Here is a 12,561-nt window from a genome sequence, read left to right on the forward strand (position 1 = left end):
GTGGGCAGGTCAGAAACTGATACTTCATTAAAGAGGGTGACTTTACCCACTTCAGTGCATTGCTTCCTGTCCTGAAGGACTGGAATATCGCTGTTGGGCCAGTTTGAGCTTCCAGTTTTACTTCTGGCATAAAATTCAGATTTCATCTCTGCTATACAAGAAAGAGGACTGGAAGCCCTGCCATGTGAAAGAAGACTGGGAGAACTGGCCTTGTTCAGCCTTGAGAAGAGAAGGCTTAGGGGAGACCTTATTAAAGTGTACCAGTACATAAGGGTGGCTACCAGGAGGATAGAGACTCCTTTTTTACAAGGAGTTCCATGGAGAAGACAAAGGGTGATGGGGACAAGTTACTCATGGGGAGATTTTGATGGGACTCCAGAATAACAGTCAAACATTGGAATAATCTCCCAAGGGAAGTAGTGGAATCCCCTACATTAGACAATTTCAACATTTAGCCTGACAGGGTGCTGGGTCATCTTATTTCAACTTCACTATCACCTAGAAAGGTTGGACCAGATGATCCTTGGGGTCCCTTCCAGCCTGGTATTCTGTGGTTCAGTATGATTTTGTGTTTTAGGTCTCCTGAGGAGCTGCTTACTGTCTGTACTGATACACTCTACTGATTTGTAGTATACTGCTGTAGCTGACTGTGAGGGAGGATGTGCTCCTTTCACTTGTTTTTTTGTGGCAGACACAAAAACATTTGGTACTTTAATCTTCCTGAATGTAAAGGCAGCTTTCCATCTGTGCCCTGATAGGATTCAAACAGGTAGTAGGTTAATGTGTATTCACAGTGCCTATGAAAAGAGTCCTGTCATGCATACTTGCTTTTTAAATGTGTGGAGATCTTCAAGGAGGAGGTTCACATGCCTAAGAGGATGTTGCCAAGTGATTTACTGGATGTAAGAATTTTTAGTAGCAGTCAAAATGAAAAAAGTGAGGGGGGGGAGCAGGAGGGAAATAGAAAAGATGCTTCTACTCTTCATGTTTAGGAAAGAGCATCTAGCTGAATTCTGACAGTCATTTCAAATTATACTATGCTGTCTGAAAGCCTTAGCCCATATTCTCTGCATAGGATGTGCTGCTGGGTATCATTCATTCCTGGGCACAGAAATGTAGTGGTGCCATTGAGAAAGCTGAAAGTAATGAATTGAGGTAGCTTTTCTTCACCACTGCTGGAAAGCCTTGAGACAGCTCTTCACCCTGGTCTGTCCAGGAACCAGGGGCCAGTTAAAAAAGAAGCAAACAGAAAAGCCATTTTGATCCAGGTTCCTCTGCCCTGGAGGATAAGTACCTTGGATGGAAAGTCTGTGAAGCAAGCGTGGCTGCCTGTGTGCAAAGCATTTCTTTCACAGGTGCAGACAGGATTAAAATCTCTGCTACTTTAGAAGAGGTCCAAATTTCCAGTTTGATTTGGGGGTCAAATTATTTTTCTAATGCTCCTGGCAAGTTGTATGCCTCTTGTTTGTCACAGAGAGGGCTGCAAAACCAAGGGCTTAAATCACCAGTGGTTCTAATGTTTATGTAACCTGTTTGCATTGAAGCTGCCCTTGCTGATGTGCATCCTTGCTGTTAGTGTAAGAAGAAATCGAACTGGATGTGACAGTACTTCAGGTTATTTGAGGAAGGCTGTGCAATGCTGAAAAGATTTTCCTGTGTGTTCAGGTCAGGTGGGGGTTTGGATAGAGATAAATGAATGCTCAGAATAAACAGGCCTTTCTGCTTGTGTCCTTTTATGATTCATTTGCTTCATGAAAGAGTCGGATGCCTTTGAAGTATCTGCAGCTTGTGGGGAGCTTGCTCTCTGTGCCTTTGGAAGAGCAGTAGGGAGATGATCTCTCCACAGCAAAGCAGGGCTCTGAAGAGAAGGGTATAAACAGAGAGGGCTAGGCCCTTTTTAAGTCTTTGCTACACTGCATGAGATATTTGAAATTCAGGCAAAAGGCTGTGTTGGTAGTAAATTGGAGGGCAGAACTGAATTGGGGAAGGCAGAAGGGCTGTCCCAGTTGTTGATACCACAGGCTGGTTCCTGGAGGTCGATGCAGGACTAGGATGGAGCAGACTTGTGCTTTGTGGGCACTCTCATGGAAGGCTGTTATGACACGTTGCTGTTTATAAAGAATACTGTTTTGTTTAGGGGATGATGTGGGTCTTACAGGAGACACTCATTTGACTGCAATGAAAATGTCCCAGAGAGGAGTTGTTATAGAGGGTGGGAGAGTTGTATAAGGTATAAACCCACTCTCCTGTACTGGCTTTCATCAAGCCAGTGACAAATTTGCCTTGTATTCCACTGGGTTAGATTTGAAACAAATAGCTTAGGGGTGAGAGAAGGGAAGGGAAAGAGCAAAACAATGGCAGCTGACACCCTCATAGGGGCTTAGTTATTCACTTCTTTTTTGTTCATTGTATGTGGACACATAAAAGAAGCTGCTTTGGATGTCTTGCTTCATTTTATTCTATTAAGTTCCATGTGAACATGAGGAAAAATTGTTTCCCTGTGATGGTGACAGAACACTGGAACAGGCTGCCCAGGGGGGGTTGTGGAGTCTCCCTCTCTGGAGTTAAGACTTGCCTGGATAAGTTCCTGTGTGATCTGCTCTAGGTGATCCTGCTCTGGCAGGGGGGTTGGACTGGATGATGTTTTGAGGTCCCTTCCAACCCCTAACATTCTGTGGAACGTATTACTAAGAACTGGGAGCGGGGTGAAATGTGTTGTCTTCGCATTTTTAAGCTGCATCACGTCAGCACTTCAATCCGTTGAATCTTTCCCGCTTTCCTTTGTCCTCGCAGCAATATCCGGTGCTTCAAGATCGACCAGCCCTCAGGCGGCGACGCTTCGGGAGCGCCGGCAGTGTGGAGCCATGGTTACACAGAGGCGTCGGGCATTAAGAACAAGTACGACCTAGTCTGGTATTTCTAGACGACCATCCTAGCAGCAGAGTGCCTCTGTGCTGATATAAAGAAACCCTTTTTTCAGTGAAAGCTTTGGGGACGTTTTGGGCCTCTCAAAGGCAGAGGGCATGCCACGACTGTGTATTTGTGTGCTGGGCCCCTGCCTGGCTCTCCACTTTGGGCTTTGTTAGGGGAGTTGCTAAGATACAAGTGTAACCCACACATTCTGTCTATGCAAGACTCTGGTACACGCAAAAGATCCGAGTGTTTAAAAGCATTTTCATCTTTGCAAAGCTGCTTTATCTTTGACCAAAGGATGTTTACCAAGCAAATCAGAAACACTAAAGGAAGAGGCAGAATGGCTACAACTCTGAATATTCATAGTGTGCGGGACTCCTTTGACTAAGTCAGCACTTGACAAATAATGTACCAAGAGTCTGCTAGTCTCTGTGTTGCTGGCAATGTGATGAATCTTTCTTTGTTCCTTAAAATACCTTTTTAGATATCTTCTGCTACCTAGGTTTCCACAGCAAGTGCCAGCAAGCCTTTACTCTAACTGTTAACTGATTTAACACACAACCTGGTCATCAGCGTGTTAAATCACAAGGATGGCCTTTGGAGGAGCAAGTGCATTCTGATCACCTATTTATACAAATGGGGGACTTGTTCACACTCTGAGGAGGAGGAAGAATCCTTATGGATTGGCTTGAACTTCCAGTATAGTTTGGTCTACATCTTAGCACTATTGATGGCCCTGCCTGTTCTCCACAGCTCAGAAAGCAGTCCTGAAATGCTTGTGGTGTTAAACTAGCTCTCAGGCCAGGCTGCATCTGTCTGGCCAGAATGGCAAGGCTGAAAATCTGGAAATAGGTAATAAGTTTGATAGTTCTCCTGCTTTGTTTTTTTCACTAGGCTATGTGTGGCAGCACTTTCAGCCAATAACTTCTGTGACAACCGGGAGGCACTTTATGGTGTTTTCGATGGTGACCGCAATGTGGAAGTGCCCTATCTGCTGCAGTGCACAATGAGTGACATCTTAGCAGAAGAGCTGCAGAAAACAAAAAATGAGGAGGAATACATGATCAATACTTTCATTGTTATGCAGAGGTGAGTCTTGGATCTGATGCCTATCTGAAGCCTTTTTTACCTCATGTATCCTCACTGGGCAGTTTGTTCTCAAGTCAGAAACCTTACTCCTGCTTTAAAAAAATGTGAGAGCCTTAGTATCTGGCTACAGTGTTTTCTTTCACTGCTTGCTTTGTGAATATTGCCGTCTGTTCCTGTCAGGTGTGGGGTGGAAAGACCCCAACACCTGCCCACCCAAACAAAAAAACCCTAACCTACCTGCAAAGTTACTAAATGCTCCTGACTAAGCAGTGAGTGGAGTTTACTCTTTTCTGGTACCATCTTTAATTCTTAGAGTTCACACCTGGCCATAACCAAGTCAGTGCTAACAATCTCTTGATCCTCTTTTAAATTGTCTCGCTACTACTGGCTGCAAAACTTGGCATGATCCTTTCTGTTCCTGTGTACCAATTCAGGTTATTTGAGGCTACACAAATATTTAAAACATGTAGTCTGACTCCTCAGAAATGTCCATCTCCTGTCATCCCTTTGGCTTTAGAATATTATTTGGGCAGGACCCATGTAAAGAGATTGTGATATGATAGCTGTGAGTGTAATAGTAGCTCTGTGTAGTGGTTTGGAAACCTGCATGAATGCTGTTCTTGACAGGAGAAGGCATTTTGCCTGGGGAGACACTGAGTGAAGGAGGGGTATGAAGGGAATTGAACAAAGGAGAATGAAGAGGTCAGGGAAACAAAGGAGAAAGCAAATAAGCAGCTTAGAGACTGAGGAAATGGATCGAGTTAAAAGTAGAATTGCTCACTGCTCAATTGCTGCATCTTTGGAAAGGAAAAACACTGCAGTTCTAGTATTGGGAACTAAACGGAAGCAGTAGGATGGTATTGAACCTTATAAACACAAGAGAGAAAATGCTTCTTGCTCGTAATTGCTCGTAACAGCACCTCAGACTGATAGCTGAGAAGGTGATTGATTGCCATTTACTTAAAACAGTAACACATCTGAGTATCAAAAGCACCTATTAAGTGGTTTCATTAACTACCAATGCAATTTCACAGCAATTCCTACAAAAAGCTGCCACCTTTTTTTCTTGTCTCAAGTTGTCTCAACCACTTCTTTGGAGAACCAGGAGTAGTGTTAATTCCAGTTGCATTTAAGCATTCCTTGAGGATTATTATAGAAGGTAATACTGCACTCCTGAAGTGTATTTTTTAAACCTAACATTAGGAAGCACTTTGTACCTCAGTTACAAATACAGTTATATTGGTCTCTTCTCCCAGGCAGCCATTACCAGAACAAGAGGACAGAGTCTCAGGCTGTGCCAGGGGAGGTTTAGGTTGGATGTTAGGAAGAAGTTCTATACAGAGAGAGTGATTGCCCATTGGAATGGGCTGCCTGGGGAGGCGGTGGAGTCACTGTCATTGGAGGTGTTCAGGAGGAGACTTGATGGGTTGATGGGTTGGACGCGATGATCTTGAAGGTCTCTTCCAACCTGGTTTATTCTATGTTTCTATTCTCTGTTTCTATGTATGCTCTCTCTCCAGGATTTTGAATCAAAAGTTCTTGCTAATTATACCTAGTCTTAATATCAATCTTAGTAACCACTAAATTTAGCTTTATAACTTCTGTAATTCCTAACTGTTATAGGAGAAGGCCCTGATAAACAAGATACTGAGAGGTCTGGATGAGTTTTCATAGTTCACTATTGAAATGTAATTACATTCTGGTGACAGATTTCTGAAGACTTCTGTTTCATCCATAGATTTTAAATATTTTTTTTTTCCATTATGACTCCTACAAAATCAGCAGGATTAAATACATCAGAGAACCCATTTAGCACATTAGTAACTGACAGGATAAATTACAAGTGTGCACTCTTTATAATAGCCACTGTGCCTTTTTTTTTTCTTGTCATCATTTGATACTTCAAGAGCATTATTCTGAAGACATCTCAAAACAGTGATCATCTCTCTTCTGGTTTTGCTCAAAAATTACAGTTTTCACAGTTAGATTTCATTATAAAAGTAATAATTCTATGGCTTCAGGAGCCAAAGAAAAAAGCTGGATAATAGGAATCTACTTTTTAGCTCGACCTGTACTTATTTAATAGTCCTTGGTACTTTTCTAATCCCCTCTGTTTCCTTCTATCTGACCTTTAAAACAAATGTCTTTAAGCTGTAGAGGGAGACAGACAATTGTGCAAGTCTTAAAAGTGCAAAGATTTGTTCTAAAATTCACCAGATTTGAGTCTCTGCATATGTGTAAGTATTACAGTGCCTGAGAGTTGGGTGTTATTTCTTTGCAGCACTGCTGTAGTGTCACAGTCCTCAGTGATTTTGTCCCTGTGACCCAATAGAGTCAATGCTCAGAATGCTTGTGGTTGCAGAACAGTGGCTGTCTATCCACAGAACCCACAACACTTGCTTTCCAATCAAAGAACAATAACTGTTTTGTTTAAATTCCAGGAAACTTGGAACAGCTGGACAAAAACTTGGAGGCTCTGCTGTCCTTTGTCATATAAAACATGATCCCATGGATCCTGGTGGATGCTTCACTCTAACCTCAGCAAACGTGGGGAAGTGCCAAACTGTTCTCTGTCGGAATGGGAAGCCTCTGCCTTTGTCCAGATGTTATATGATGAGTTGTGAAGAAGAGCTGAAGAGGATTAAGCAACATAAGGCTATTATCACAGAGGTTAGGGACCGTTTTAACTTGCAGCTTCTTTGGAGAGTATTTCACACAGCAGTGCACGAAATTTACATGTCAATATTAGTAAGCTCTAAGAGGTAGTGTTAAGGCTGTGGGTTTCACAGTTGCACATTTCAGGGTGATTCATATCATGCTATTAAATTTCTTTTCTATCTGATTGCCAGGCTGGATTTTGTTAGCTCCAGAGAGTAAGCATCTGTGAGCTTTTTGCATTGGAATGGGAAAGCAGACACCCTCCTCCTAATGGGGAGAGGAATTGCTGTGTTGGAGCTGTCATGAAGTGACTCTCCACTCAAAAAGGGTAAGAGGGCAGAGCACTTGGAGCAATGCCATCCTTCCCTTAGGAGACTCCTTGCCCCTGGCAGACTGGCTTTGCTGTTGGAGCTCCTGCGTTCCCAGAGCTGCCCTTTGACAGCCAACTCTTGAAGAGAGTACTTCCCCAAAAGGAAAACCCATCCTGTGCTCAACTGAACCATGAGAGAGGAGAAAACTATTTGTTCCCTTCTTACGAGCTTGAAGCCACTGCTGTCAGTTTTGCTTTGTCTTGTGTGATACATACATAGGAATAAATAAATACTGAATCTTTCTAGTGGTGGAGGAAGGGGCAGAAGACTCACTGCTGTATGCCCATGAGCAGGGTGTATGTGGATGTGTGTGGAGTAAGTCACGTGCCTGTTGATCTTGCCAGGGAAAGGTGACAACTGGGAACTCAAATGTGACAAGTTGGGAGTCACTCCAACATACTGTGCATCACTAAGGCATGCTCATTGTATTGTTCTGTAGAGAAGAGGAAAAATTTCTGCACTGAAACTGAAGATGACTCACTGATTTCATACACATTGATGCTTTATCACTACTGTCAGCCTTCGAATAGGGAAGTTAACAAGGAAGCAAGGTTGTGAAGCCTTTTTATTGTTCTGAAGGAGAAGGGTTTTTTTTTAGTTTTGGTTCACTTTTCTGTGGTTATCCACTTTATAAGAACCACTGCAGTCATCAGCTGGACCAAATAAGTGTAAATCTTCACTTCTGTTGTTCTCGAACATGCAATTAGGATACAGCTATCCCCAGGAGGTTGATAGATAGGCAAGCTTGCTATTTCAGACACTTGCTCTGTTTATTCTGTCAGCTTGGATTCCAACCAGGACAGGATCCTGGGATTTGGATATGCATGGGATTTACTGTTCATATGCATCCCTTTTTACTGATGTTTTTCTGCTAGATATTACTCCTCCTTTCCCTTGGAAATGTCATATCTAAGTGGAAATGTAATAATTTGGGCATGTAAAGCATCTCACTACAGCTCAGCTAATTGAGAAGTGCAGACTTCTCTGCAGCATTTGACTTGTATGCTTAATTTTTCTTAATGAATTTTGTATCTGAAGTGATGAGCCAAGGTAAAACATAGGATTCTTGTGGCTGTAATAACCATAACCTGCTCTTGTATCAAATGGAACTGTGTGTGGCTTTGCCCTGTTTAAAGCCAGATATCATGGGTGGAGGAGGGATAAGTCTGACTCACTGGTAAAACATTAGTCCAGTGGGCTTTTGCAGCTGCAGAAGCAAAATAGATGGCTCTTTGTTGCAGACTTCTGCTTTGTTGGTCTGTGCATAGGTGATGCTGATGACAAATCGTTAGGGTGGCTGAGGTGTAGCGCAGGATTGCAAACCAGCCATTGCTATGCTTTAATGCCAGCTCTGTCACCTCCTTGCAAGTCACTTTGCTTCTCTGTAAATGGCAGTGTTGGAGGTACTGCAAAAAACAGTCATCCATAAAATGCAAGGAGATGCAGGTGCTGTGTATTGTTTTCTGCTTCGTTTCCAATGTCCTGTCCTTTCTGATTTCAGGATGGCAAAGTGAATGGTGTGACAGATTCAACAAGAATCTTGGGGTACACTTTCCTTCACCCAAGTGTTGTGCCACGTCCTCACGTGCAGTCCATCACCTTAACTCCACAAGATGAGTTCTTCATTCTGGGGAGCAAGGGGCTGTGGGACAGCCTCTCGATGAATGAAGCAGTGGAGGCAGTCAGAAATGTGCCTGATGCGCTGGCAGCTGCAAAGAAGCTTTGCACTTTGGCCCAGAGTTACGGCTGCAATGACAGTATCAGCGCTGTTGTGGTTCAGCTCAACGTGACAGAGGACAGCTTTTGCTGCTGTGAACTTAATGGGGTCCCACCCCCTAGCCCGGGCATTTTCCCCCAGTCTGTCAATGTGGTCATCAAAGACAGGCCAACAGATGCACTTGGGATGCCATCGTCAAGCAGCGGCATGGCTTCAGAGATCAGCAGCGAGATCTCCACCTCTGAAATGAGCAGTGAGGTGGGGTCCACTGCCTCCGATGAGCCCCCCCAGGTAACCATGAATGAGAACAGTTCTGCCTACCCAGGGGAGCAGCGCTGCATGCTGCATCCTGTCTGCCTGTCCAATTCTTTCCAGCGGCAACTCTCCAGTGCCACTTTCTCCAGCGCCTTCTCTGACAACGGCCTTGACAGCGACGACGAGGAGCCTATCGAGGGGGTGTTCACCAACGGCAGCCGTGTGGAAGTGGAGGTAGACATCCACTGCAGCCGAACAAAGGAGAAACAACTGCTTCAAGTGCCGACGGAAGCCAGCGACGAAGGTATCGTCATCAGTGCCAATGAAGAGGAGCCCAGCCTTCCCAAGAAAGCTGACTATTCTGCCACGGGCACAATAGGGCGCTGGCGGGGCAACGGTTCTGTGGCACCACAAGAGAGGAGCCATAACTTAATTGAAGTTGCAGCAGATGCTCCACTCAGAAAAACAGGGGGCTACTTTGCTGCTCCAGCACAGCCTGATCCTGATGACCAGTTCATCATCCCACCAGAGCTTGAAGAAGAAGTCAAGGAGATTATGAAGCAGCACCAGGAACAGCAGCAGCAGCGACAGTATCCAATGGACCACCTGGCAGACTATTACGATACACCACTATGACCCACTCTATTTACTGCTCAGAAATAGACTAACAAAGAGAGACTTGAGTGCAGGACCCAGTGGGCTTGCATTACAGCAGGGGTTTTCCTTATCTTTTTTCCTTTATATACTACTTCTTCCTTATCCTGCCACTACAGATAACTGCAGCTTTTCAGTTTGTTAGGTTTAATATTCATTGACTTTCTTCTAGAGATGCTTGACCGGTAAAGTTTCAAATAGTTAACCATCCCTTAACATATCAAGTGTAAAAACAAACAAACAAAAAAAAACTTAAAAAAATAATAAAAAGGTTTAATATATTGCTGAGAAACAGACGATGATGTAATATTTTTTAAAATGGCTTGTTTGTTTTGTTTGAAAAGCAGGGCAGTAGCCAGTGCTAAATGATATAAGTAATATTGTAATACTGTATTTCTTTGAGAGAAAAGGCTTTTTTTGGTCTTGAAAATGATAGACATTTGTAGAATATGGAGACTAACTCCTAGGAGTTGCTTTACTCTTTCAGGTGACTTAAGTCACTGAGATTCACTAATTTTCTCTGAGAGAACAGTTGATTGGGAAATTCCTGTAAATAGTTCAGTGTTGTATAGTGATGCTTAAATGTTTTTTAGCCTTGGCATTAAGGACACAACCTGAAAAACTGACCTTTTTTTAAGTGACTCTTTGGGCCATGGTCACTGAGCGTCAATGGACTGAATGGCTGTGTACAAGTTAGAGGTGAGATGGTGTAGACCGTTTAAAGAAACCCACTTTTATCTCTTGATCTCTTTCTTTCCTTACTTTTACAGACAGGTTTTGTTTGTGTTCCTTACTGCTGCCACAACCAGCATGATTGTATAGAGCTCATTTGCTGTAGAACATTTACATACCAAGAATTATATTAAAGCCGAATGCACAAATGAACATGTCATAATTTTTGTTATAATAAATATGAAATTTACACCTAATGTCTGCTTTTATGTCTGAATAGCTGACCAGCAACTTTCAAACAGTGGCTGGCTGTGGTTCCTCTGTGTGCTGCCCAGTTTAAACCAAGCGTTGACATTTTTTCAGTTCAGTCACGTTTTTCACACTAACTGCAGCAGCTCACGTGCACTTCTAGAATTTAAAGGCTAGGCAAAATGGCCTTTAAAAGATAAACAACAGTCTGAAGAATTGACCTGTTTCTTTCTTTTCTTTCTCGGTACTAATTCAGCAGTATTGATTTGCCCTTTGCCACAGTATTGACGATGCCAGAAGACTGAAGAGGTGTGGCTCTCTGCCTCTGTCCCACTGGGACCAAGCAGCTGGAGATAGAAGTGATAAAGGTGTAATGCAGGTTAAGAAAAGGAACAAATAAAGCATTGGCTATAGAGAGAAGAGGAGAAAATACAAAAAGGTGGGAAAATGAACTCAAAGTTACCTACCTAAGCTCAGATTTGCTTAAATGCGTTGAATAAACATTAGTGCAATGGCAGTTTGACTTCAGTAACAAAAGAGCAATTTTTGGTGATTGCTGCAGGAAAGGAGCAACACTATTTTTCAATATTGCCTCCAACCAACTGCTCTGTTTTCTTTGTCACTTCAAAAAGCTGAATTAGCAGCTGATCATGACAGTGTGTTGTACCTGCTCAACATTTGGTCTGTATTTTGGGAGAAGACCTAACAGGCTGCTGTCCTTATTCTGCTCTACAGTGGAACAGCCAAGTGAGGGCAGGATTACTGTTCATGAGAGTCCAGGTTGGTTTCTTTTTTCCTATAAATAATAACAACAGAGGAGCAAATGTGCAGATACCTGGTTTGGCAAATGTTACAGCGCTCTCTACTCTAGATCTAGGAGGTTGTACTTTATTGTAGTCTTACTGCAGTCTGAGCTTCAAAATACATTCTTTTTAAAACTCATTAAATAACGTATTTAAACAAACAAAGCAAGCTTGTTCATTAGTTAACTTTGTATTTCAAATTCTGTTGAATGATACCTTCTTCTTGGTGTCCTTGACACCAGCCTTATCTCCTTTATTTCTGTTCAGATGTTGCTTGAGGATGTGGATGATAATTAGGATGGACACTATTATGCCCTAGACAAGTGATTACAAGTGTGGGGGTTCCTGAGCAAGCTGGAATATTCTCTGCAATCTTTTTTCCTTTAAAAAAAAAAAAAAAAGGCAATTCTTTTCCACTGGTAGTAGAGGAGTATTTGTGTTGCCATTGTCTGTGGTCTCTATTCATGATGAGGAGCCTGTGGTGTGCTGTACATGTGGTACTCTCGAGGAAAGCAGCAGAGATAAAGAAGGGTTCAAATAGGAACCCTTTCACAGGAGCTAAATTTCAGCCCAGTGATGAGAACTGACACTCCCCGCTGTGTCCTTTTCTCATGTGGAGTATATGCATACAGGCTTCATAAAGACTTTCTCTTCATTTGAAGACAAACCAAGAATTTGTGGCATTAGCAGATTACAGGCAACAATGCCATTTCTCTCCTTATGCACTTACCTTGAAACATAGATGGTCAAAACTGACATCCCACCAAAGCCTGACACTATCAGCATGGTACCTTCTGTAAAGTTAATGATTACATCCTGGAGTTGGGGCTTCTATAATACCAAAATGACAGGATGTTGGCCAAGGAGCTGTACCTGTGGATTTTCTGGTTGACCTCAAAGATGTGGCTCAGTTGGTAGTGCATAAGACCCTTAATGGGAAGGTCGTGAGTTCAAGCCTGCAGTGGGCAGTAGTGTCTTCCCTACCCTAGTCATGAGGTCTGTGGTGACAGGTTGGACTCGATGATCTTTGAGGTCTCTTCCAACCTTAGTGATACTGATACATTTGTGGTAATAGCCTGTCTTAAGTCAGAATGCAAAGAATTCATATGGGAGACTTCATCCCTCTGCTGCACCTTCCATAACACACTGAACTAGATCAGTAGGTTGAATGGCTGGGAGC

General features: G+C 42.9%; 1 protein-coding gene across 1 annotated transcript in view; it reads left to right on the top strand.

Annotated features, from left to right (window-relative positions):
* PHLPP1 (PH domain and leucine rich repeat protein phosphatase 1) overlaps nt 1–9,949 on the top strand; it is a 146,465-nt gene extending 136,516 nt beyond the window's left edge. Inside the window, exons 14-17 of the mRNA XM_068161014.1 lie at nt 2,794–2,898; nt 3,808–4,002; nt 6,444–6,672; nt 8,533–9,949. Coding sequence (XP_068017115.1) covers nt 2,794–2,898; nt 3,808–4,002; nt 6,444–6,672; nt 8,533–9,639 — 1,636 coding nt within the window. The 3' untranslated portion in view covers nt 9,640–9,949. The remainder of the gene's footprint in view (nt 1–2,793; nt 2,899–3,807; nt 4,003–6,443; nt 6,673–8,532) is intronic.
* The last annotated feature ends 2,612 nt before the right edge of the window (nt 9,950–12,561 follow it).

The sequence above is a fragment of the Melanerpes formicivorus genome, unplaced genomic scaffold, assembly GCF_026170545.1.
Source record: "Melanerpes formicivorus ecotype bairdi unplaced genomic scaffold, bMelFor1.0.p_v2 SCAF_55, whole genome shotgun sequence".
Lineage (NCBI taxonomy): Eukaryota > Metazoa > Chordata > Aves > Piciformes > Picidae > Melanerpes > Melanerpes formicivorus.